This window comes from Cuculus canorus, chromosome 5 (genome assembly GCF_017976375.1).
Source record: "Cuculus canorus isolate bCucCan1 chromosome 5, bCucCan1.pri, whole genome shotgun sequence".
In the NCBI taxonomy this organism is placed as follows: domain Eukaryota; kingdom Metazoa; phylum Chordata; class Aves; order Cuculiformes; family Cuculidae; genus Cuculus; species Cuculus canorus.
Window position 1 is genome coordinate 53,712,467 of NC_071405.1, and position 25,422 is coordinate 53,737,888.

The window sequence follows — 25,422 nt, forward strand, 5'->3', positions numbered from 1 at the left end:
TTTAAGGTGCCTTCCAACCCAAACTATTCTATGATTCTATTCTATGATTGTAACCTAAGGAAACCAGATGAGAACAACAAAACATCTCTTGCAAGTAAATGCCTATTTTTGGAGGTCCTAAATTTTACTTTAATGAATTTATCCTATGAACTTGGCTAGCAATGTTCACGCCCCAGGGGGAAATCTTTACTTGTTACCTGTCCGTCCCAGAACAGGCCACAGTTGCATTTACTTTGGCTGTAGAGCAGCACAACATTTACCACCGACCTACAAGCTAAACAAACTAAACTATACTGAACGAGGACATGGTGTGAAGTTCTCTGAGCATCTTCACCAACAGAGATTCTTGGTTTAGAAAACAGGGAGTTAGAAGCACAGGAACAGGAGAGCAAGCATGATACTCTTGCATCCAGCTTCGTTCCAGCTCAGGAATGAAACCTTGCAAAACCACAACATTATGCTAAGTCACATCCCCTTCGCAGATACCAGCATTGCAACATGCCAGATGAGATATGGCTCAGGCATGTATCTGGTCTCCATGACCTAGAATTCCTACAAAAGTAAGAGGAAGATAGGAATTTAGTAAAAAGAAATGTAAGTTTCAATAACACCAGGTAATAACTACTTCATATGCAAATGGTTGTAATCCATTTTTATCCAAGTGCAAATTAAGCGCAAGGCATTAGCTTCTTCAGGTTTTAAGAAGAGAAGTAGCATACTTTTCCTTTAACATACGACATAAAATGCCATATAAAGTGAACAAACTTACACACCCCTACATCTGTGGAATAAGATAAACATACCCTTCCCTACCCCAGGTCTTATGATCCTGACTCACTCAGCCCTCTTTAAGCATGCTGCATTTCTTTACCATGCCATGTGATCTCTTACTACTTAGTCCTCGCTTCAGATCTCCTAACAGGAACATCTTGTCACCCTAATGAAAAGCTAATTAAAGTCATAACCTTCTTCACTATTACTTCGTTTTCAGTTTTTTGCATGGCATGCAATAATTGCATCAGTAGTATCAGAGCTACTTCCAACAAATCCCCATACGGAGAACTGATCAGGCACAAGAACTCTTTAAAAAAACTCCCTCTGTATTTGAATTCCTAGCAGAATTTTATTTTTTTCTGCAAGTAGAGCATTATCTCAATTAGGGAGAATTTATTGAAGATATTTGAAGTCAGCAGCTAAATTTCCTAAAGAAAACTCAGCTTCTACATACCATTCCAGTCACTATAAACTTTTCTTAGATCTGAGATCTGCAGTAGACATGTTTTCTCCCTCTTGATCACAGAGTCTTCAGAGTAATCTGTACAATTTGTTTAAAATTGCAACACCCATTTTGAAAGAATGGCTGTAAATTCGAATGCAGTCTTCCCTGTCTACATAATTAAAGGTAACAACCCTGCAATATTTCTGGTTTCATGCATTGTAGCAAGCTAGCTTGCCAACTTCCTGACGAGTTATGGAGCCTACACATCTTTAGGAGAAAACCGTGAATCAGGAGAGGCAGATGTTCTTAGTAGAACCAACCCAGCTGACTAAATATGCTCAGGGGAGAAGCTATAATGCTGCAACTCCCTTGCATGCATACCCTTCACTCCTCACCCAAATCTCATCAGCTGCTTATTAGCCACCTCTTCCACAATCATAACTGCAACAGTAGTTGTGTGTGTGTCAGTCTGCATAATGCTGTGGAAACTGTGCTCTGATAAAAGTTCGCTCAGAGAACTGCAGTCTCTCACAGCACTTTTGTGCTGTGCTAGGAAGCATATGCTACCTTCCAAGGATACAGAAACTCTGACAAATAAGTGGCAAAACAAGAACAGCTAACTAAGGGAGCCTCAAACCACCTGTGGATTTCAGCACAATATCAAATATCAATGGAAGATAAGTGCAGGGATAAAGGGCAGAGAGGACTGGCCAAGACCACTGTCATTGTAGATTGAAAGCACTACACTGCTACAATCAGGCTTTGAATTATTGAACTATGAATGCAATTAGGGAAACTGTTCAGATCTTTCCCTTTTGTTCCAAAATTTATGATTTACCCTATCTATATGCGGTTTTCAAATGACATACTTCCATCATAGGAGGGGAAAAAAAAAAAACCAAAAAAGAAAAAAAGTAGGACACAAAGTAAGCCTTTCTACTCTGTGCCTAGCTTTTATTAAATAGTACATACAAACTTATTTTGTGCTTCCAATAGAGAACATTTTCCCTATTTGTCTCAAAAACCTCAAACAACAGAATTTTAAAAATAAAATTTTAAAAAAAAATCATTAAACAGCAAGTTTTGTGTAGTTTTATTTCACAAAATTTCTTCTCCCTAAAAGGACATGGAGGTAACATTTGTTTCATTTCTATCAATTAAGCATAGCAAATTAGAAGTGTTTTCTAATTAAAGGTTCTATCTGTGGCTTAAAGGGGATGGCAGAAGAGGTCCAGCAACTCTTGCAGAGGCTCATGGAAATGTTATAGCCACGGCTTTTTTCTCTGCCCCTCCTCTGAGGCTTTGCTGATCCCATGACACAGCGAGCGGAAGATACTATGTGCCTGTGCCTCAGCTACTCTGCTGTGAAGTGTCATGTTTCAGCAAAAATTGCTGATAAAGATGAACTACAGCTAAGCTACCAGACTTTACAGTGGAATGAAGGAAGTACAGGCACAAGTTCACTTCTGCAGATATAGCTATGAGTAAAGAACCAGAAAAGCTGACTCGCTATGCCATTCCAGCAGCAGGCACATCAGGTCCATAGAAGCCTAGCTGTGCTGCTGCTTCCGTGGTAATTATCAGTTGTACAGGATACAAATCCAAATTAGAGCTTTTTGTCATACAGTCCACAATGGGTGTCCATGTGTAAGTTATTGCAAGTGAAGCTTCTACAGCCAAGCATAGAATAAAAACAGAACACTGTCCAAAAGCTCTTTTTCATTCAAAAAGGAGAAACAAAAAGCAATTATATAGAATAGAAAACTGCAGCTTTGACTGAAACAGAGTGATCTTAGAGTATCTCTTGGCCACAAGGACCAAGTGGGACAGGAAATCCCATCATCACACCACTTACGTGGGAGACAATTCTAAACAGACACTGGGAACAGATCTATCCCAACACTGCATACTCCCATCAAAGCCTCTTTCAAGCAAGGTAAGCAGTGCTTTTGCACCCTCTAGACAGGAATGACATCTTCGTGTAGAAGAGCGCTGACTTCTCTGTGGGAGATGTTGCAAGTGCAGTGAGAAGAGTTCTGCTGAAATATCTACTTATTAGCTGCTTAAAATGAGTGGTCAAGCACTTGTGGAACACTACAGGAGTGGGTTTGGTGATATTTGGTTTTGGTTTTCTAAATTAAAACATGCAACACATGGAAATTAGGGGCAAGTGATTTTTCCGGGCATCCACCACATTGCCGGCAATGAGATGTGCCATAACAGCAAGTGTTAGCTCTATGCAGCTGTTACCTACAGGTCAATGGCATTTAAAATAGAAAATCTTTCTTACACAGTGTTATGAATAAAATTGCACTTGATTTTGTTAAAAACTCATATCACTGTAACTTTTCCAAATATTTCCTTTCTGGCATCTTAATTTTCTTCATTAACAGGAGCTTCTCGAAAAACCTCTCATTGGTTGGGCACATGACATAAACCAGCAGTGAGCCGTTACCTACCAGAGAACAGGTCTGTAGTTTCTTCAGTGCTTATTTCTCTTTGTCCCCACCCTCACCCCAAAAAGGTACAGGCAGTTCACCTCTAAATGTCAGTTGTAACTTTGAAATATAAACTCCTCAAGCAAACATTAGGTATTTTAGTTTCACAGATTAAATATTTGAAAAGTTACAGAAGGTGCTGGAATAGTACACATTTAAATTGCTTAAAAATCCAAACTTGCAGCAACTTAGTAAATTCAAATTTCCAAAAGGTTTATAACGTCCTTGTGAACTTCTTCCACAGCAAGACGCCCTCCTGACAATAAAGCATCAAACTTCCACGGCTGAGATCAAGAAACAAATCAGCAGGATGCACTTGCTCCACCAAGCAACTTTTTAAAAGGCGTCTCCACTTGCAATAGCAAAATGCTACTCCTTTATTCCATTTTGGACCTTTCAAAGTGTGTAATCATTCTTTCCTGGAAAATAAAATACCCAGTGTTATTTTCTCCCATAGGTTTACATTATTCAGAAATAAGGTGGTAAACTTTGCACATCCACAACATATGCACACCAGTAGGCATTTTAAGTCGAGTCCAACTTAGACAATAGATATACCACTTCTTTTAGCATACACATTTAAAATAGACACCTGTATTGTAAGAAGTTATATCATGGTTGCCCCCACCACCCTTCCTTCTCTTGCAGTATTTTACTGCTGCACCAGCAAGATCAGAGACTCCAGTTCTAATAAGCCAAGTCCTTAACAGCTGACTCATGACTCCTTTGGCATGTCAGAAGACTAATTTGAACTGAAGATATGTTTACTGACCTCATCTGAATCCAGAAGAGCTGGAAGAGCGCTGCAAGGGAGAGAAAAAACAAATAGTTAAGAGAATTAGAGCACCTACTGAGAGTGTATTACTGACAACCATTTTCAGCCTTATGTTTCACCTTAAGCTTTTTAAGGCACAGGAGAGCAATAATGAATTTCAATTAAACAGATAGAAATTAGAGAAAGACACAGAGAAGAGGAATCCAAGGAGTATCCTCAATGACCTTCACTGTTCTGTTTTTTTTTTTTATTCTAAGTTTCTCATTACCAACTGAATTTCCAAGTTGTCATGAAATAAGTTCCATCATTCATAGGGGAAAACTGCTGAACTATACTGAAGACATTTACAATATGAGACCATATAGTAAAAGCACATCCCAGAAATCAAATAAGTTACACTGGCACCATAGCCTCTTCAGCTACAATAGACCTGCCGTGTATCTACTGGGATCTCAGCTCTTCACAACACTGATCAACGTACTTGCAAGGACAGAAACACCTGCAGACTTTCCTAGCTTACACTTGTCTAGTCTTTGTTTTCTTAAGGAATTCTACCCTTCTTAAAAAAAAATTACTAGTACTGTAGAAAAACAAATTCAATTGAGAAAATGCAGTTTTTGACCCTCTTAAAGATAAGAAATTTGGTTAGGGTTCAACTAACTTCAAGCAGAGTTGTGTACTCAAAACCAGAGCCTCTACCAAAATTACCTGTTCAGATTTGTAAACATAACTCATCCATGAACTTTGGTTTTGCTATGAAAAATTTAGACAGGCACTGATATTTTTAGTATGTAAAAAAATCTATTCTGCTTATTAAAAGCAGAATAGATATGGACTGCCTACATACGTGACTATTACCAGAAGCATAAAAATGACTCAGACATTTCAAATAAAGTAATTTTTCACATAAGGTAACACTGAGTGGTTTACACGTTTACATTTGGCAAGATACTCAAGGGACTTTGCAGAGCACTAAACAGAAAGAGAGGGTTTGTATATCCTTTGTTTTCTAGATTTATCTTGATAGTTAAACACCAGTGAAGTGCAAACAAATCAGTCTGTGATTTCACAGTCCAAGATAGTGCTCCTTAAGTCAGCATGTGTTCATATGGCATGAACTTTAAGTCTGACAGACTGCATAAATCCAAGTGGAAGTATGCTAAGCAATCAGAAGTCAATTCCAGGCTGAACTCAGTATCAATTTACAAGGCATTCTAATGCATTTGTGTTCCTGTGTTCAAGGAACCTGCTTTTCTTTTCACTCTAAAAATACTCACACATCTGTAACTGATGAAGGGACGTTCTCCTCTACCCATTTCAGGTCGTCCTCCTGCTACAAGTACAGAAATTAAATAGAAAACAAAAGTCAGTTTCCCCAAAACACACTCACAGGCAAGCTTGTACTCAGCCTACTTGACAAAAAATGTATTTATAATGTCAGTTAAAAAAAAAAAAAAGACACCGCCAAAAAAAAAAAAACCACCTTCATTTCTGGGTTACATAAAAAACATTCCAAGAAAAAAAGATAACAAACTCATCTATAACTCACTGCCAACTCTGTAATGGTCTTAATGGTGACTAGAAAAAGCAGGTCCTCAGGACACTTTGGTTATTTCCATAATCTAGTTTAGTCTTCCAAAAAAGAACATTATCTTTAGAAAACGTTACAGAAAAATTACTATAAAAAGCACAAGCTAGATTTTGCAAGGGTAAGTTAAACTGTATTGTCAGGATTTCTTATATCTGTCTGATGAACACTAATTAATAATGCAAGCAAACTTGCTTTGAAGCTGGAGAACTGACCCTTTCTGATCTGTAGTTGTATAAAACTACAACCAACCTTTGAGAAAAACAATGTTAACGGCAAAAATATTGCTGCCTATATCATTTATTCCTACAGGTTCTTTCCACTTTTAAATTTATGCATGAATTCCATGAAAAGATTTTGAGACAAGTTTTCTACCTCCAACCTGAATATGAAACCATTTCTGTTTATAAGCCACACAGAAAAAATGCAGATATATTAAAAATGTTCCAGCCGAACTATTTAGGTAGCTACGTAATAATATACACATCACTCCATTCGAATAATGAATCACAAATCTCAAAATCAGAAGGGCAATCAATTTATTTAAAATAAAGCTCAACCTCCCTCTTAGCCTGACAAACTTGTTAATATCATGTATTATTCATTATCAGAATACAGTATTATGCAGTTCTATCTACATCAGATTTTGCAAACACTCTCGAGGAACAGACTGAATTCTAAACTTCCATTGCACTTACTGGGAATTAGATAAAAAACTTGTATTTACTTTCCTTTCAGGAGTACTGCAAACACATGAAACTTTTACTCACTTCCACTCCAAAGCAAACCAGGAAACTCACATTACATGCTGAACACTTCGCATATTTGTGAGCTACTACTTGAGGCCAACCAAATGAGAGATGGATCTATATCCTTCAAGGTAGAGAGGGCATACTTACAGCTTTGTTTGCTTTTACATTCCCATTTGGTTCTTGCTTTGTACTTCTCATTTTCATTCCCTCTGAAGACAAGAGAAGGAAAAAAGATTGGGATAACTGAGCTACAATTGTTTATAGACTGTAAGTTGAAAGCGTTGAGTGTTCATTCAAAATATTTCATCAAATCCAGAGACGGAGCAAGACAGACAAGTTAAAATTATGCTCTCCCTTTGAAAGGCTTGCGACTTTTCTTGACAGGGGAGTACCTATTTTTTTCCTGAATTTTGCAATTTTACCTAGGAAATATCTAGCCCTCTTCTTTAAGCCAGACATAAGTAGCACAGAACTCAAAGACACAGTGCACAGCGAGGCTGTGGAATCTCCACCCTTGCACCCAAAAGCAATCTGGACATGGTTATGGGCAACCTGTTCTAGGTAACCTGGCCTGAGCAGGGTGTTTGGACAAGATGACCACCAGAGGTCCCTTCCAACCTTAACCATGATGAGATATAGGCTACTCCCAAAATTTATTTTACCTACCAACTGCTGACCAGTTACTTGGTTGACTTAAGAAATAGGAAAAAACATGCATCTCTTGGCCTGCCAGACAGCCAGATATAGCTCATTTGGTAAATGAGAATAAGGGATTACATGCTCCTCCTCAGCTCCTAAACAAGTGAAACAGCACTGATATATATCCCAGTAGAACTGACGTGTGGACAGACAGCAGTACTGGGTACATCACCCTACCTTTTACACAAGTTATGAGCAATAGTGTTACAAGGACAATAAACATAGTAAGGAAACAAGAGGCAGGGAAGAAAGAGGGTTTTATAGTAAGAGGGGAATGAGTAGAGAGAAAGATGCAACCTAGTGTTATAGAGCAAGACTTTCTCATGCATATGTAATTTCATGAATATGCAAACATATTTATCCATATGTTTACACGGGACAATCCTGTACTAGGCCCTGATGTCAAAAATGCAGAGTTTACAGGACAGATAATAAAGGAAAATCCTTAAACTGTATTTTAAAAGAGAACTGCAAACTAAACCACTGCCTAGCAACAATATTTGAGAGATCCCTGGATATACATCATCACAACTGGATCCAAACCTATGACATAACATATTTAATAAAACAAAGTCCAGAGGCCATACTAAAGCAACCATAACACCAGCAGTATGTTCAGTGTCATCTGAAAACATCAGAATTAGTCAGGCAATGTAAACACTAAACATAAAGCCAATGTTTCCTCAACAACTGCATAAATCAAAGGCAACACAGAGGTATTGACTCTATTAGAGTAATGAACTTTTTGCTAGAGAACAAGAGACCTCCCCCCACAGAAGTGTCTCTCCAACATTGAGATTAAGTGGGAAAAATATTTTTCTCTTACCAAAGCTTTCCTTTAACATTGGTTCTTTCTGCTCATCATCATCCTCCTCTTCAGACAGTGGTGAGAAAGCAAACCTTTAGAAGAATGAAAGCTATCTTAAAATAATATCTCCTGCCGCTCAAAAGATACATTACCCTGACATTCACGTGACTTGATTATTCTGTTCATTATTTTAAGACCTCTACTAAACAAAATAATCAAGTCACTTTTTGAAGAAATTTACCAACATAAGCTGATTTAATTTGATCTCTGTGACTTCCTATACTCATTTTTCCTCAAGACCCTACACATACAGTTTAGTATCCTTATGGATTAGCATGCAGCAACTAAAAATCACCCACCAGTATTTTTTAGAAAGATGTAATAAAAACCGAACCTTTGGTTGTTAGCAGATGGTCTCCACAGAATCATGATGACAAAAAGGATCATTGAAAACAATAAACGCCAGATGGCATCATCCACCCATAGCTCCTGCCAGTCCTGTAAAGGAAAAAAGCAGCAGAAACAGAAAAAGTTGTGAAGAGACTATGTTCCTCGGCTCTTTCCTAGGGTGAGCTACAGCCATCCAACAAAGCAGCTCATTTCCCACAACAGTAAGAATTATATCATGTTGTATATTACTCTAGACATAACGCACAGAAAAATCTGTTCCAGAATGCCCAATCTTACACAGCCAAATGTAAACTTCTCAACAGGCAACAATCACAAAAAGCATTCAATATCATAACTTACCGACTGACAGTCTACCAGCCTGAACTTCATAGTAGTCCAGATGATAAATACGATAGATGCTGCAAGATAAAACAAACAAGCTGCTTGTTACTACAAAATATGCAAATCCAAATATACTATTAACAGGACTGTTTCCCATTAAAAAGGCAAAGATCTAAATGGTGAATGCTTGTTATTAGTTTTGGAAAAGAAGAGATTGATTTTACGCAATAATCTTATATGGCAGCTTAGGCACAAACAGTGTATTTTTGTTCTTGGTTCTTCAGAGACACAAATCAAACATGAAGTATCTCACCACCTTATCTGCCTGAATGCCTAAGCATTGGGATCTTGGCCCATAAGAGTTCTAATGCTCAAACAATGCTTTCACCACAGTTTTAGAAGGTAAGACGTCCTTCCACTAAGGTGTTTTATGATGACTAAGAGTCAGATGCTGCAAGGTATTTAATCAGAGCTCTTGATTAGAGGAAACGCACCTATTTGTTTGTTAAAATACAAAAAAATGTAGTGCTTAGAAGTTTTCTGCTCATTTTACAGCTAGCATTTCCAAATTGATGGGGAGCTAAGCACCTGGAAGCACCAACAGATTTATTCTTGAAGTTCAGTTCATCACTGATACAAATGGAAAGAGAATCTGAATCTGTGTTCTTCCAGAATACAGAGGACATTATAGAATCATAAAATCGTTTGGTTGGAAAAGACCTTTGAGATCATCAAGTCCAACCACACCTGTCCACTACTAAAGCAGATCCTTGAGAACCTCATCTGCCCATTTTTTAAACCCCTCCAAAGATGGGGACTCCACCACCTCCATGGGCAGCCTCTGCCAGTGCCTGAGAATCCATTCAGTGAAGACTTTTCTTGATGTCTAATCTGAACCTGCCCTATTACAATACTAAGATACTGTGATTTTGGCAAAAACTACCTCTGTGAAGGTAACGGCATACGATAATAATCTTTTGCCCTTGGCAGTTTGAAGAGGGACAAATGTACTGTGTTAGAGAACCTGTACAGAACTACTGATCTTACTGCCATCAGGACTAATAATCCTCTAAAGTATCAACAAAACAAGACCCACTATTAGAAATGGGTCAAGTGTTAGAAATACGAGGTACTTTGATTGCATTTACAGAAAGGTCAAACTCAAAAATCTGCTTTTGTGATCAAATCAAGCAATATATGGAAATGGCACATGATTTTCTACTTACCTGCTACTGCCAAGATGAGCGTGTTGGTGAAGTGCCGATACAAAGAGAGTTTCACAACATTCCTTCGAAGTTTTAGCAGTTTCATTGTTTGAGTTAAGCTGATGAATATGTATGGAAAGTCAAGGAAAACCTCTGAAGGGACAAGCTAGTCACAGACTTCAGACAAATCTCACAACCAAGAGCTCTCCCACCCACACACTTAGCACTCTAAAAAGGTGGACCAGATTCAATAGAAGAAAAGCTCATCGTATGGCAAACGTGCCGATGAGCAGGATATATCCCTTTCATGTCATTTACTCATTTAAACCTAGAACTCTTGTCAAACAAAGATGGTATCCAAGCACCTATTTTGGACTATGGGCCATTGCTGCAGAAAAGCGTCAAATGTATTCCTGATAAATGGAAAATTAAGTCTGAACTAGGAGTTAAAAATCCAATTAGACACTGCATACACATCTTCACGCTTCTGCCTGCAATTTTATTTCTGAAGTGACAAAAACGCTTAGGAGAGACATCATGGTAGGAGAGAATTGGAGTAGTCATTGCTGGGGGCAGCAAGCTACTCATATATTAAATAGTTTTGAGAGTGATTGTCACTAATAAATGCTTTATAGGCATTGTTATACATGGCTTTGAGTTTGACATTTGACAGCAGCTGCTAAAGTCACACCAGATTACAGTTGTATGGATGTAATATGTCAAGATACAAGAAAGTTAACACTGTTTCATTTTGTCACCTGACTACTTCAAGATGAGTTTAAATTTTACAGAGAGAATTTCACATTTGATGTTGCTAAGAAACCTTCTCCAAAAAAAACAAACAGAATCTGTTCTCCAAAGGCTACTACTATGGTATTGTTACAATGTCACACTAGAATAAATAAATTTCATACTTCAACAGTCAAGAGAATGGTAACAGACAGACTTAACTAGTCCACGTTCAGGTGCTGCTCTAGCACAGATATCTATCAGTTACCTAGTTTTCCTTGTACTGGCTGTGGCAGAAGCTTACCTGAACACTCAATTACTTCACCAGAAGGAGAAAGAACATATACTTGAAGCTGACGTAAAAAAAAAAAAAAAATCAGTCAAAGAGACTTCTAAAAAAACAAATTTGAAAGAAAAAACACCCCACCAAGCAAAATAGTGAAGGATATCCACCAGCACAGGGCAGTATCTAGGAAAGCCAGGGGAATAAAAGCCAAGGAGGCAAGATCATTCTGGGCCTGGAGACAAAGAGAAAGCCAATAAGAACAAACTGAAAAGGAAACAAGGTACAGAAGAAGTGAGGAGGGCCAGGCTATATTATAAGAAACCACAAATACTCCAGCACAAAGCTTCTGAGTTTCACTACAGAGGCAAAGAGTTTGAACCACGAGTTTAGCCCAATGCACAGAGCAGAACTGACAATATCACATTGTCAGTTCTCAGTTCTCCACCAGCAAGCAGTTTTCCAGATTAAGTCAATCTAGCACCATTAAAAGGAGCCTTTGCTGAGGCGATTACTGTGACAATATGCTCTGGCCACTTCCATTACAGAAAACTAGCAAACAGCTTGTTAGAAACAGTAATTAAATCTTGTACACTATCCATAGATTAACTGAATACTCCACTGGCAACGATAAGTTTGACTGAAAGTGGCAAAAAATGCCTTTGTGTGTAGATCAAAAACTATCAACATCCCAACTGAAACAAAGAAAACCCCTTTTATTCCTTTTAAGTATAAGGCAGAAATAACAAGCAGTTTATGAAAGGATATCCACAAAATAATACAGGCATCAATCATGGACAGGGCCAAGTTTGCTATGAGAGCCACAGTGTCATAGAAAAACTGAAAAAGTACCAAATATATGACATGTTAAATCCCAATCCTTATCCAAAAATACCTAAACCAGAACAACAGAAATCTACATCCAGAGATGCACATCTTAATGAAGGAGGTGGCAGCAGCACTCATGTGCACTTCCCCAGGTACAGCCTCCAAAAGGGGAGTGTTAGTGGTTTGGGTTTTTCGAGTCATGGCCAAGTGACCCAAGCTCTATGTTTACGTGTGCAACTAGCCCTACCTAATCCAAAGTATTAGATGAAAGGGCCAGGCAGAACACAGTGTCTGACACCTGACTAGTCAGTAAACTATTAGAATTATTCCAAAATACACAGAATTACATCCCGATAAATAGAGAAGACACCAAGTGTAAAATAATTATCAATAATCCATATCCACAGTCTCAGAGTTTAAGCGCTGTTCCCTTCTTTCAGCACAGTCCTGGGATTCTCCCTTAGCATATAAGTAAATAAAAGCCAGTAGCTTCTGTGGCAGGTGAGAAAATTCAACCAGTTATTACTGACCCCTGTGACTCTAAGAACACCTTCCATGCCAGAAAATAAGAGGTAAAGGGCTCCAGCCATAACTACTTTGTGAAGAGTAACTCCAAGGCGAGGCCTGTAGGAAAACAAAGTGAAATTTAGATTAAGTGGGGAAAAAGTGAAGCTATGTCAATTTATAACATAAGGCATGAAGAACATGAATAAAAGGTCCTCATGACAAGCCACTTCTAGATATAGAAATAATTTTATTATGATGCTCAAAGCTTACTATCTGTTGCCTTATGCTCTGGGGCGAATAAGGAACAGACTGGTAACAGTCTTGTTTCCTAGATAACCTGTTTAGCTATTCACAAACGTTTCAAGAAGTTTCACGTCTTCTTCACCAGTTCCTGCAGCATCCATGCTTGCTAGAAGCTTGTTTACTTGCAGACAAGCCAACACCTGTAACAGCACTTCACTAAAGCACCTATCTTAGGAGTAGCAAAGTACATGGGGATGAATACTGCCCTAAGTTATCAAAAACCAACAGTGAAAGCCTTTTAACAGAACACAACAAACCTGTAAATAGAATTACTCACTTGACTATCCCATATCCCAGGCTGACTATGATGACCAGAGTTCGAGCCAATGAGCGCTTCAGAGCGGAGAGCAATTCTGCCAGTATTACTGCTCCCTGAACTACCAAATGCAAAAAGGAGGAAGCTAGGTTACTAAAACAATTTGTTTCATTAACTACTGCATGTAATTGTAGTACAAGAGCAAACTATTATTTTCAGAAAGTAGGCTATTACAGTGTATAATTTTTATTACCTACATCTGGAGTAAGCCTTCAGAAAAGACAGGCCACTTAGCATAAGAAAAGCTACTGAAAAATTTTAAATCCCTAGAAAGTGGAGAGTAAATGATCCAAAAAGTATTTATCCACATTATCAGCTTGGATGATCTTTCAAAGAAGTCAACCAACAAATCCTTTTGTACAACAGGTAGGGCCAATTAACAATATCATAATGAAGTTCTCCTTGCAGAATTTGATTTGCACGCACCCATCCTAACAATTATGGATTATTAGGTTATGGGCTGAATACTGAAAGTCATCTGCAATGCTGTCAAGGAGTTCAACAAGGAGTTTCAAAGTCTTTTTCCAAGGTCAATACCAATTGTCAGAAATAAATTACAAGCTACACCAAGGAAGTGCTATTTTAAAACTTCAAGCCAGCACTACAATGAACACTCCCCGGAATGTAGCATTTTCACATCCCTAAGATACTACATTCCAAGTCAGAGAAAGTAACAGCATTTTAGCTTTAGAAAAGCACAGATCATCACACTTTATATTAAAAATTGCAGAAAATCTGGTTCCTCATTCTTTGTTTTGAAACAATCCTCAAGTAATGATATACTTAATATGCATCTGTCACCCCAATCAAAATAAGTCATTAGGGCTCTGCCCCACCAATTAAGCTGCAAGCTGCAATTGGTACCTACCAGATTCTCCTGTGTAGCGGATGTTCTGGAACTCTGCATAGAAAACTGTTTTCTCAAGCATTCCCAGGAAGATAACAGCACCAATCCAGAACTGGATCCTCAGGAGATCCCGCCAGTAACAAGCTGACCACGCAAGCCACAGAACCCCGAAGAACACGTACACAATACACATCACCATGAAAAACTATTACACAAGAAGAAGCAAGAAATAAGAACCTTAGACCCAGAAAAGTAATTTCCTTGTTTCCATTCCAAAGCTGTAAGACAGCTCTGTTTTCTCCCTGAGTACTGTAACTTTTGAATATTTTTTCTTTTTTTTTTTTTTGTTACAAAAAATGACTTCATTGCTCAATGTTTCATTTGTCCTCTATGGGGATTCTTCTACTGTAAAAGTCGAATTTCTCACTGCCAACAATGGGAAGCTGAGTAATTGAATTTCTAAGCAATTCCCTGCTTGAAGAGCAGCCTGCCAATTTATTCATAGGCAATTTTTCTGAGGAAGACATCAAGCCGTACTAGCTTTCAAAAACTCAGATAAGAGTTCAGGCAAATTATCAAATACTAGAAACTCTGTACCTTCTCACACATTATTCTATTATTAACTTAATCATATTTTTATAGCACTCTGCATGTAAGCTCACAAGAAACCTTTACACATCATTCAACAGAACAAAGCTAAGCAACTGATGGCTGCAATCTCTCTTTCATATAATTTGACAACTTTTCTCAAAAGTTAATTGAAACAGAAACCCAGATATTAATTTAAATATTGCTATTTTTAGTCCAGTGTTACTTGTCTCAGAAGAACTTTCATGGTACATCTTCCTACGGCAAACTTAGGTAAGCTTGACAATGATATTTGGTATCAAGTTTTCTAAATGACAGCACCATAACAGAGCCAAATTTTCAAAGGATACTGAGATTAAGAAGAAGGATAAGAATTTGAAAGTAAAACTCTAAATGAATAGCAGGAAGTAGTTAGCCAAAGTATAGGTCAGTAATAAACAAGCAATCTCATCTTGTAGAAGGCAGTTGTTGTTTTTTTAAACCAAGCAAACATTGAAGTTAGCTGTGCAATCCACTGAAGGTTTCGCAAACTGAAAACACCTTACTTAAAAGAACAGCTTGCTGATCCTTACAACAGATTTTCACATCTGACTGATCCATGCAGCTCAAATGGTAAGGACCTAGACATGCTGTTCACTTTCAGATGCTCCATTACAGAAACATTTAGGCATTTTTCTGGACCTACCACATGGGAACATCCACACTAGTGAATTACTTGTCAACAGAGTTGCTAGAGACTTTTTACTTTTGTCAGGCTATCCTATTTACAGGCCACTCTTGGCAATATCATCAAGCTACAGATCTTACTTGTTATTGATCCCCAGCTAAAGTTAGTCTATGCTACCTAAATATGCAAGTTATTTTTAGTTTCTTAGTCTCCTGGACAGAGGCAGCCAGCAACCACATCAACAACTCCTTAGAATAAAAAAGAGATTAGGTCTTTGTAGTTCAGTTATGCTTTCATTGTTAGGCAGCATTAAGGACCTCCTTGTGGAGTGTAAGACAGCTGGTGGAGGAAGGAAGATTAAGCTGTCAAAGAACAAAGGAAGGAGTGACAAATGAAAGGGCAGCTGTAAACAAGAGCGTGGAATAGCAAATTTTCTAAGATAAGAGCTAAGGAGAAAAAATGACATCACTAAAAATGCTCATTTTAGTGCTAATGATACTGCTAACATCTGGAACTACAAATTGACAGGCATCATGTCAAACAATCCAGAGAAGGACTACAAAAAGGACAAAGAATCCCCAGCAAACCAAAACCCACCCTCTGCTAAATTATTTTTTCCTGAGACACTGGCTTTGCATCTTATTGAGAGTATTTGAGACTCAAATCAACTGACAATTTTATAGGTCAAAGTAAAGTATTTTTTTTTTACTTACAATCATCAAAGGATAGTCTGCAAGTGATAGATACTCATATGGCCCCTTCAGTTCTACTATCACTGTCAAAAGACAATTCAATAACCAATTTAAATAAGAAACAAAATGAGGAAGCCAGGATAAAGTACTTAACTGACTTTTACTCAAGTGTAAAGAAATTCCAGATCTTCACAGCTTTTAAATTTAACTCGCACTTTAATCAAAGAAAGTTAAGGTTCATAACACGCTCAGCTGAAGTATGCAATTAAAATTACATGCTCCATTACCAAATAACTCCGGGCAGTACTTAGAAGTAAAATTAATTTGTGCTGGAGATTCATGTGTAACAGGAAAGCACAGAAACACATAGAAGTTAACTCTTTATGTGGATTTTCAAACTTCTGTAAAGTTTGGACAGCTTATTAATGCATGATTATCAATACTATAATATAATTGCAAGGTGACAATTATAAGCTTTGCATTCTACATAATTTGAGCTTATTAATATAAATCACTTGTTGGTCTGGACAATGCCGAAACACAACACCAAGCCTCAAAATTGAACTGCTCGGGATTCTTCTTTACTTCCATCAAACTGACAAACTACCAGCCTTGAAGATCATAAGACACTAATGATCATTTATCTACTTATGATAAGCAAGAGTTATAGTAGGTCATAATTACATGTGAAGTGAAAGATGATGTCTTATGAAAATGAACCATACAGTATATATTAGAAGTACCTTGGAATACATTCAGACTGGTATGCATAAAAAATGGCACTACGTTTTTAGCTTACAGTATAAAAAGTTATCTTACTTGTAAAGGGCTTATTCTGATTTGAGGAAGGTGGTGCTTTCTCCATTCTTTTAACTTTGGTAGTAGAATCCTTTGCATTTGTAACTCCAATTTGCACAATAAATATATATGGCCCATCTCGCCAAGTTTTGATAACAGCATTCATTGCCTGAAAATGAAGTGTCTACATTCATCCAGTGCATAGTCAAGAAGACAAAAAAGACAAAAGTAGACTCACCATACATTGGTGATATCTTCCATGTACAAAGTTCATCTCCTTCCAGGCCTAAAACTTGTTAGTAAGTATTCGATACATAATTTTTAAATCTGTTTGTTAGGCATAACACTTAAAATTTAGTTTCTTGAATCCAGAAGAACCCTCAAAGACCTGGGTGATTATCAAGGCTTATTTGCAAATTTAAGACTGGCGTACTGCAAGAGACACTTAAAAAGTACTGCAAAAGCTACAAAGAATTCAGCAAAGCATCCTACTCCTTGTTTTCAGCCTAAAAACACTAGGACCACCACAGAGGTACTTCTTTCATCCCAAAAACAATAGTTGGCAACTGAACAGCTACATTTAACTCAGTGCCCTATTGAAGGCTGAGTTTAAGGTAAAATAGAAGAGGTAAAAAAGTAAAAAATTTCCACAGTAGTCATTTCCTGTGGAAAATACTACTGCCCCTGCAACAGCTCTCGTACCCATCAGACTCAAACCTTGCCAATGAACTAACAGAGGGAAGCTTTTCCAGATAAATATTTGCATCATTAAGTAATCAGAGATTTGAGTTCCAGCATACAAAACCATTAATTCCACAACAGGAGAAGTTGCACACACGGCTACTTATGTTTTGGCTTTAAGATAAATGGCGCTGTAAGTGCGTGCACAGGAAGTTAAAAACATTTTCTTTATTGGCATCTAGGACATTCCATTTGAAGTGACTTTGACAATTATTCCTGGTTAAGGCTTGAACATAATATAATAAAAATACTAACAGATTCGAAAACCAAAAGTAATCAATCAACTTGTTACGTACAATTTTTTAGAAGACTGACTAGTTAGATATGAAACCACATGTAATCTCTATCAGCCACTACTTAAAACAGATCATATCAATGATTACTTTACTATGAAATAATAAATTTATTTTTTAATTTATACCATCAGTTTAAATGGCATGAGTTCTATATTTCACACATCGAAGTAGCAGTTACACTGTTTCTGTTACTCTGTTGTCCATTTTTCCACACAAAACTACCTAGTTTCAAGCTAAAAGAAAATCCAGGTGTCAAAAAAAACCCAAATTTCACCATCCCTGTAAATGCTACTACTAATTTCTAATAAAGAGAAACACAAAAATTTTTAAAAAACCCTAAACAATTAGTGCTGCTGGATTCGAGCTATGTTTAAAATTTAATATACATACCGTTTTATCTGCCACTATAGTGTGATTTCCACTCTCCTTCTGTTTTAAGCCCTTAAAGAAAAACAGAAAAATGGATAAGTCAATATGCCAAAGCTATTTCTTCCATGCCTACACTCCTTCATTAGAATGGGAAAAAATAAATCACCTCATGTTTCTCAGGTGAGAGAGGCTCTGGATGAACAAATCCTTTAAAAAGAATCTGCAAGATATAAAAAAGGTACAGCATTTATGGGCACTTTATATTAACATTACATCTTCACATATCAAAGGAATAAGAGACATCTAAACAGATTATTAAAAACTCTTTTCAAGTCACCTACAGGCATGTCTCTTTCTTAAAAAGAAAACAAAAACCCACAACACTAGGTTCAATCATTATGAGGCATTTCCCAATATTCTGTATCCACAACCCTTTGTCTAAACTGGAAATGGCTGAATACAGATCCAACACCGCACAATTTGCCTTCAATTCTTAGGTAAATACACCATTAAAGAAAGACAGCTATCATATTGATATTGTCATTAGCATGGCTGCACAGCTTCACCTGGTGATATACAGGTGGTGTACAGGCTACGTTTGCACATTACTTCTATATCTTGTTTTGCACTGTCTGCTCCCTTTGATTTGTTTGTTTCAAACATGTCTTAGCACCACTTATTTTTCATTTTATTTTTCAGTACTTAAATAAATAATTTCTCAACACACTTTCATTTCCATTACTGTAAATATACATTATCTGAGAAAAAAATGCTAGTCCTTAATCGACCCAAATTTACTGGAAGCTTCACTCTGTTGCCAGAAATTCACACTTCTACTCAAACAGCAGCAGCCTTCTGTAAATGAAACAAATTCAGAATACAGAAAACAAAAAGAAGCACTGATCTGTACAGCGGCTTCCCCTCACCATGGTGGGCCAGATGTTGAACAGGAAGCCAGAAGTAAAGCAAAATTAAGAAATCATCATGGCATTTCAGATGTCAAGCAGATAAACTCAAGTATCTCCCAGTCTACAGTGACACACAGGATGCTAACAAAGCTAACAAACTACCTTCTCTGTATATTGTATGAGAGAACTGAGCAAACTGGTTTCAACCCATACCTGTGGCCTGAAGAGTTCAGAGCAATTTGGAAAGAGGAGAGAAGCCATGGCATAGTATCCTGACCAACCCGGATGCTCTTCAGATGTAGCCCCAAAATAGTACTCTGCTTGTTCATCCTGCCAAACATAGAACAGGACTTCAGTTAGCATCAATTATATCAAATGGCTTATCTCAACAGGCAGCTGCCTACTGTGGAGAACACCACAACTTCCCCCTGCACACCACACTCTTGAATGGAATTTAATAAAGGACATCAAGACCACACACAACTATTCTTCCTGAAGGGAAAGGGAAAGGGAAAGGGAAAGGGAAAGGGAAAGGGAAAGGGAAAGGGAAAGGGAAAGGGAAAGGGAAAGGGAAAGGGAAAGGGAAAGGGAAAGGGAAAGGGAAAGGGAAAGGGAAAGGGAAAGGGAAAGGGAAAGGGAAAGGGAAAGGGAAAGGGAAAGGGGGGATGGCAAACACATTCTTTGAGTAAGAACTAATACATAATAAAAAAAAATTAAAAGAAATCCCAATATTCCTGCAGTGGAGGTGCAACAGCCAGCATAAGCCTCAGTCCACAAACAAACTCTACATTATTATATTAAGGACCTCAGTACTGTGTTAGATTAGTAGTTACAACTGCCAAAATTAATATTTTAAGTCAACATGAAAAACTCATTACATTCTACCAAATTTGATAGCAACTTATACAAAATGTATAGCATTTCTAGTACTTGCAAGGTACATCCATATAGAACGGAATTTGACTAAACTTGCAAATATTCAATTTCTTTTCTATTGGCTGTCATTAAGCATTGTTGTAAATAATAATTTCATCTACCATAAACTCACACACTTCAGTTTAGTTGAGGCACATATTTAAGCGTCTGGGTTTAGAAGAATTCTCACAAGCACTCGTCCCTTACCCAAAACTCATAAAAGTTAGTCACTCCAGCAAGCCGTTGATCAATTCCTTTCCATCTCGTTCCCAGTGACCCAGAAATTTGTTATCTTCCAATGAAGGAGTGTGTCTTTTAGGCCCAAAGAGCACTGAGAACGCAAGTGAGACCTCCAGTCCCCTCACCCCCAGATCTGCTTACCTCTAAAAATCCTAACCCACGTTTTTCCACACAATTCTTACCCCAAAGTTGAAGACTTCATTGTAGCAGTCAGAATATCTTAAGTACCAAGTAACATTGTAACTTTGGGAGGGATCACAAGCTTTTTCATCTCCTTCAACTGAAAAAAAGAAAACAAAACAAAACAAAAAAAAAACAAACCACAAACAGATAAAAGATAAAGATAAGAACACGTAAGACACCCTCTACCACTAGGCTTTTCTTCCCATTCTGTGCCAAACTATCATGATAATATATATTTTAAACACAAAACTGAACACACAACAACAAAGTTTTTTCCTTAACTAATCCATAACTGTTAAATGAAAGAAAGAAGCATGTGGGAAACAGTATTCTGTTATAACGTTACACAATTCTATTAGAGCCTAAGATCACTTGCATACTTTTTATTCTTAAAACAATTAGGAATATTTCAGCAACTGCAAATACCAAAAAAGATTACAATGCAAAAAAGGATTTCCCTTTCCAAAATGTGTGTGAATCATCACAGGTAAAGAGAGCTAGAAGCAGGTTAATAAAAGGCGATTTGCACAGATAATTTAAGTACACCGATATCACCAAGAAAATAAATAAAAGCTAAGTTTTTTGCAAGTCAACAGCCACCTTGCCACTCCCAAAAATCAAATCAGCCAACTATACATTAGCTCATTCTGTCAAAACTGCATAGCTACCTACAACGGCAATAAGACAGCTTTCCACTCTAATTTATTGGAGAACGTGCATGAAAAGGAGAACACAAGACTTGCTCCTCCTCACTCTCAGAAAAGATCGTGTGAATTTTGTGTTTCAAATCTCATTCTGAAACTAAAGCCTGATGAGGAGAATGTGACATTAAGAAGGTAATCTTCACCAGTAAACAAAACCAGCAGTGATTGTTCAGAGTCTTAGAAGAGCTATTTAGATTTTTATGTTTGGGGTTTGCTAGTGAACAGACGGCAGAAGTCTTGGGTTGACAGCATGTTTCTATTGGCTTAAGAAGTCCTCACACCTTCTCAGGCAACATTCACCTCAGACTAGACATCGACAAGTTTCTTACACGTACAGAGCTTTTAATGAATGTTTCCCTATTGACCACTGCAGGTAAAAAAAAAAGTAATTAGAAAAAAGAGCCTGCCACAGTCTTAACATGCTAATCCCACTTTAAACCACATGACTAACTACTAAAGTAACTATATGTAGGGCTAAAAACTCAACAACTGAGTATCAAATACCAAAGATTAAAAAAAAAAAAAACCAAAACAGATTGGAATTCATTCACTGAAAAGTAAGAGGTTTCCTTATGACACCTTCTGGTACGCAGGAAAACAAGGCACACATTCTCCATGTAGCCCTAATTGCAGAGGACACAACAAAGAAACTAAGAGGCAACACAAGCAGTGCAGTGACATGGGTAGATGGCAAATTCTTCGAAGACAAAGGCTCTTCTGATCGAATTCATCAAATTATGAACCTCTCAAAAACGTGCTACCAAAAAATAGGAGGGATTCAAAGCTATCTAAATAGCATTTTACCTAATAAAAATAAAATTTTTGAAACTACGTTCAGGAGCAACACTAACTAAAGGTAAAACAGGCCATGAATAAAACAATCTACCAATTTCCACAAACATCAAAATTACAGAAACCTTGAAAAGTAAACACCCTAAAAGACAGAGAAGGCATCCATGGCATTTACTGAATTGAGCAACGTGGAAATCTAAGTTCCTTAGCCTTCAAAGAAAAACAGCAACACTCAACTCTAATGCAGTCTTTGTACTGATTTACAGGGAGCACAATTTCTACCATGACCCTATACAGGAAACCAGATGTCTTCTAGAATACCATATGAGAAAAGCAGTAGATAAAAATAATTATTGAGAACACTAAACACCAGTGGCAGTCTTCCCAGCCAGAAGTAGAAAGCATCAGACACCAATACACCAGACAAAAAAAATAATAAAAAAATCAAGAAAGGGGAAGAAAAAGGAGGAAGTGGAGGAGGTAAAGGTGCTCGCTGAAAACATGAACAACCCATGAGCAATCATGCTTGGCAAGAAACAACACAAACATCACAGAGCCAAAGAAGAGGCAAGAGACAGCAAACAAAAGAAGGACCAGTTTCCGCACAGACACAGGCAGAAAAGAAAAGGAACAATATGTAAAATTGAGGCTTCCCAGTATTCCACTGAAACTAAGTTCCCAGCCTTCCCCCTTCCTCTTTCAGTGATTCATTATCCAAATTCATCTAAAACTTTTAATCACACTAGTATGTAAAACAGGTGTTTTGATTAAAGAATTTTAAGGCTTAATGCCTGTTTAAAAACTACCATCACAGTGTAATTGAAGTCCGTCCACATCAGTAGTCAGGAGACTATCTTTACTGCCAAACCAGTCTTGTAACAAACAAATTTAGTTTTCTCCGTGCCTTAGTTCCTTCCTTCTCTTGGTTATTTCAGCTGTACACATCTTGATTAGACTTACCACCACTTCACTGCAGGGACTCAAAGCTTAGATGCCACATTAGTACAAGTACGTTATAATATTTCCATTGAACTTTCAACAAGCCTAACACCTATCAAAGCTCTGAACGCCCTTCCAAACCCCACCTCCTCCTTTTCCACAAGCATCAGATTTCTACATTTTGATCCTGCAGGTGTGCACTTGTAAGAGAAACTCAGCATTTGAGGCACACTTGACAAATCGGAAAAACTTAACCCTGACATGATGGACCTTCACTACTAACTGCTTTACTACTAGCCTCCCATTTCAGATTCACATGGAATTAATTGAGGCACTTTAACAAACTCCCTTTGAAACACTGTCCCAAGAAGGACAGGCATCTAAAATTAAACACGTATCAGTATGAATGATACATGATCAGTATGAAAATCAGTAAGTATAAAAAGATATTTTACAGAAACTCTCCTTTGGACAGTAGCCTACATAACCCATAGTCCTAGACAGATCAACGAAGAGCAATAAACAGAAAGAACAGGAAGACTGCAAACACATTTGCTCTGAAGTGCACTCACACCTGTGATCAGGACGAGGAACTAGCTCTTGAGAGCTCTGCCATAGCATGCAACAACAGTCCATTACTACTCCCAGAAGCAACCAGCTAAAAAGGAACATTGCCTAAAAAATCATTGCCTTCTGCATGCTGGCATCAGTCACTCTGCGATATAACTAGACCCTGTCCCAGCCGGCACTATACCTGCCAGCTAAAGAAATTTAGCATACCTTTAACAGCAAAGCACACCTCATAGTGTGCATATCCCTCTGCACATCCCACACCCCATTACCTGCTATCTGAAATGAAGTGGTGCTCCCACTGCCCATCTTGACCTCTCCACAGAGGGTCTGAACAGAACTATTTAGTTCTACTACAGCCTAAACAGATCACAATGGGGAAGTTTCAAGGCTGTTAACGCACTCAACCATATCAGAAGTATGGCTTTCATCCAGTTCTAGGAGATAAGCCATCACTGTAACCGCTGCAGTTAAACATGCCATCATCGTAAGTCTCAGATATTAAAGCACTGGGAGTGTCAAACAGCAGGTTAATCCCTTGTAAACACTTACATCTCAGGAAAATGGTGGTGTTGCTGAAGAGAATCTTCCCAAAATTAAACTTCTTCCCCTGCAAAGCACGACAAAGAAAAAGATATTAGTGGACTTAATATCACCAGGCTTAAGTAAACATCATCTTCCATTCAGTTCTAAGTCAATACAGAGGTGAAAGTGAATTCCAAATCAGAAGCCAGCCTTACTGGATTTTCCAGTCATGCTACACCACCCCTTAAACCTACTCTTAAACATGGCTTAAGAGGCTTGGGGCTTTTTGCTCCGCAAAACTGAAACAACTTCATCACCATCTGTTGAAATGATTAGCATTTTCTTGCTGATGAGAAGGTCTGGAATACCCAACAAAAAAAAAAAAAACAAAAAAAAAACCCCTAAGAATCAACAAGAGCATTCACCACAATGTTATAATTGTGTTCCTGAAACTCAAGAACCTCACAGGAAATATATATTCCACAGCCTGACGAAGGCAGGTTTAATGAGAGACAAAATAGCTTTTCTCCACAAAACTTCAAACATGCATGGTGTAATGGAAGCGCTGAAGTCCCTCCATCTTCCTAGAGACCCACCCCCCTGTGGCCGGGATGCCAGCGTCCCAGCTGGAAGCCTCTCCACCTTCCCAGAGCTCCACAACCCCAAGGCCGGGATGCCAAGAGTCTCAGCTGGAAACCCCTCCACCTTCCCAGGGCCAGGAGGCCAGGGACCCAGATGGAAGCCTCTCCACCTTCCTAGGGCCGGGATGCCAGAGTTCAACTGGAAACCCCTCCACCTTCACAGAGCTTCCCAGCCCTGGGTCCGGGATGCCAGGTTCCTAGCCGGAAGTCCCTCCACCTTCCGGGAGCCCCATGCCCCAGGGCCGGGGTGCCAGTGGCCCTGCTGGAAACCCCTCTACCTTCACGGGCCCTCAAACCTCCAGGGCCAGGATGCCAGGGACGCAGCTGGAAACCCTTTCACCTTCCCAGAGCTCCACAGCCCTGGGGCCGGATTGTCAGGGTCCCAGCTGGAAACCTCTCCACCACCCCGGAACCCCACACCCCGGGCCGGGTCCCAGCCCTCCCACCTCCGGGAGGGTCGCTGCCCCGCTGGGGGTGCGGACCCCCGGGCCCCGCGCTCCCCCCGCCGTGCAGCCTTCCCTTCCCGGCGGCGGGGCAGGGCCGGCCCGGGCCAGGCCAGGCCGCGTCCCTCCCCTCCGGCTGACGTCGCGCCCCGCACTCACCAGCGGCGCCGGGATCCGCCACCGCGACCGCTGCCCGGCGCCCGCAGCCCCCGCCAGCAGCAGCCCCGCCAGCAGCCGCAGCAGCAGCGCGGCCCCGGGCCGGCCCCCCCCGCCGCGCGCCGCCATCCCCGTCGCCGCGCGCCCACCGCGCCCCTTCCGCCCG

General features: G+C 38.9%; 1 protein-coding gene across 2 annotated transcripts; it reads right to left on the reverse strand.

Moving 5' to 3' along the window:
- Nucleotides 1–1,010: 1,010 nt before the first annotated feature.
- On the reverse strand, nucleotides 1,011–25,422 carry TMEM87A (transmembrane protein 87A). 2 transcript variants are annotated; one of them, XM_054067302.1, is made up of 20 exons: nucleotides 25,260–25,422; nucleotides 24,044–24,101; nucleotides 20,486–20,583; nucleotides 19,362–19,478; nucleotides 18,407–18,460; nucleotides 18,262–18,312; nucleotides 16,856–17,003; nucleotides 16,058–16,119; nucleotides 14,111–14,294; nucleotides 13,204–13,303; nucleotides 12,647–12,740; nucleotides 12,053–12,128; nucleotides 10,298–10,402; nucleotides 9,090–9,148; nucleotides 8,734–8,837; nucleotides 8,358–8,431; nucleotides 6,980–7,041; nucleotides 5,770–5,825; nucleotides 4,490–4,520; nucleotides 1,011–4,136 (listed from the first exon to the last, which is right to left on the reverse strand). In XM_054067302.1, exons 1-20 carry the CDS (start codon nucleotides 25,383–25,385, stop codon nucleotides 4,095–4,097), a joined length of 1,701 nt encoding a protein of 566 aa, XP_053923277.1. In that variant the 5' UTR covers nucleotides 25,386–25,422; the 3' UTR covers nucleotides 1,011–4,094. The 2 variants fall into 2 exon arrangements, with proteins under 2 accessions (XP_053923277.1, XP_053923278.1); XM_054067303.1 differs by lacking the exon at nucleotides 12,053–12,128 and adding an exon at nucleotides 11,451–11,523 and having other exon boundaries at nucleotides 1,016–4,136; nucleotides 25,260–25,421.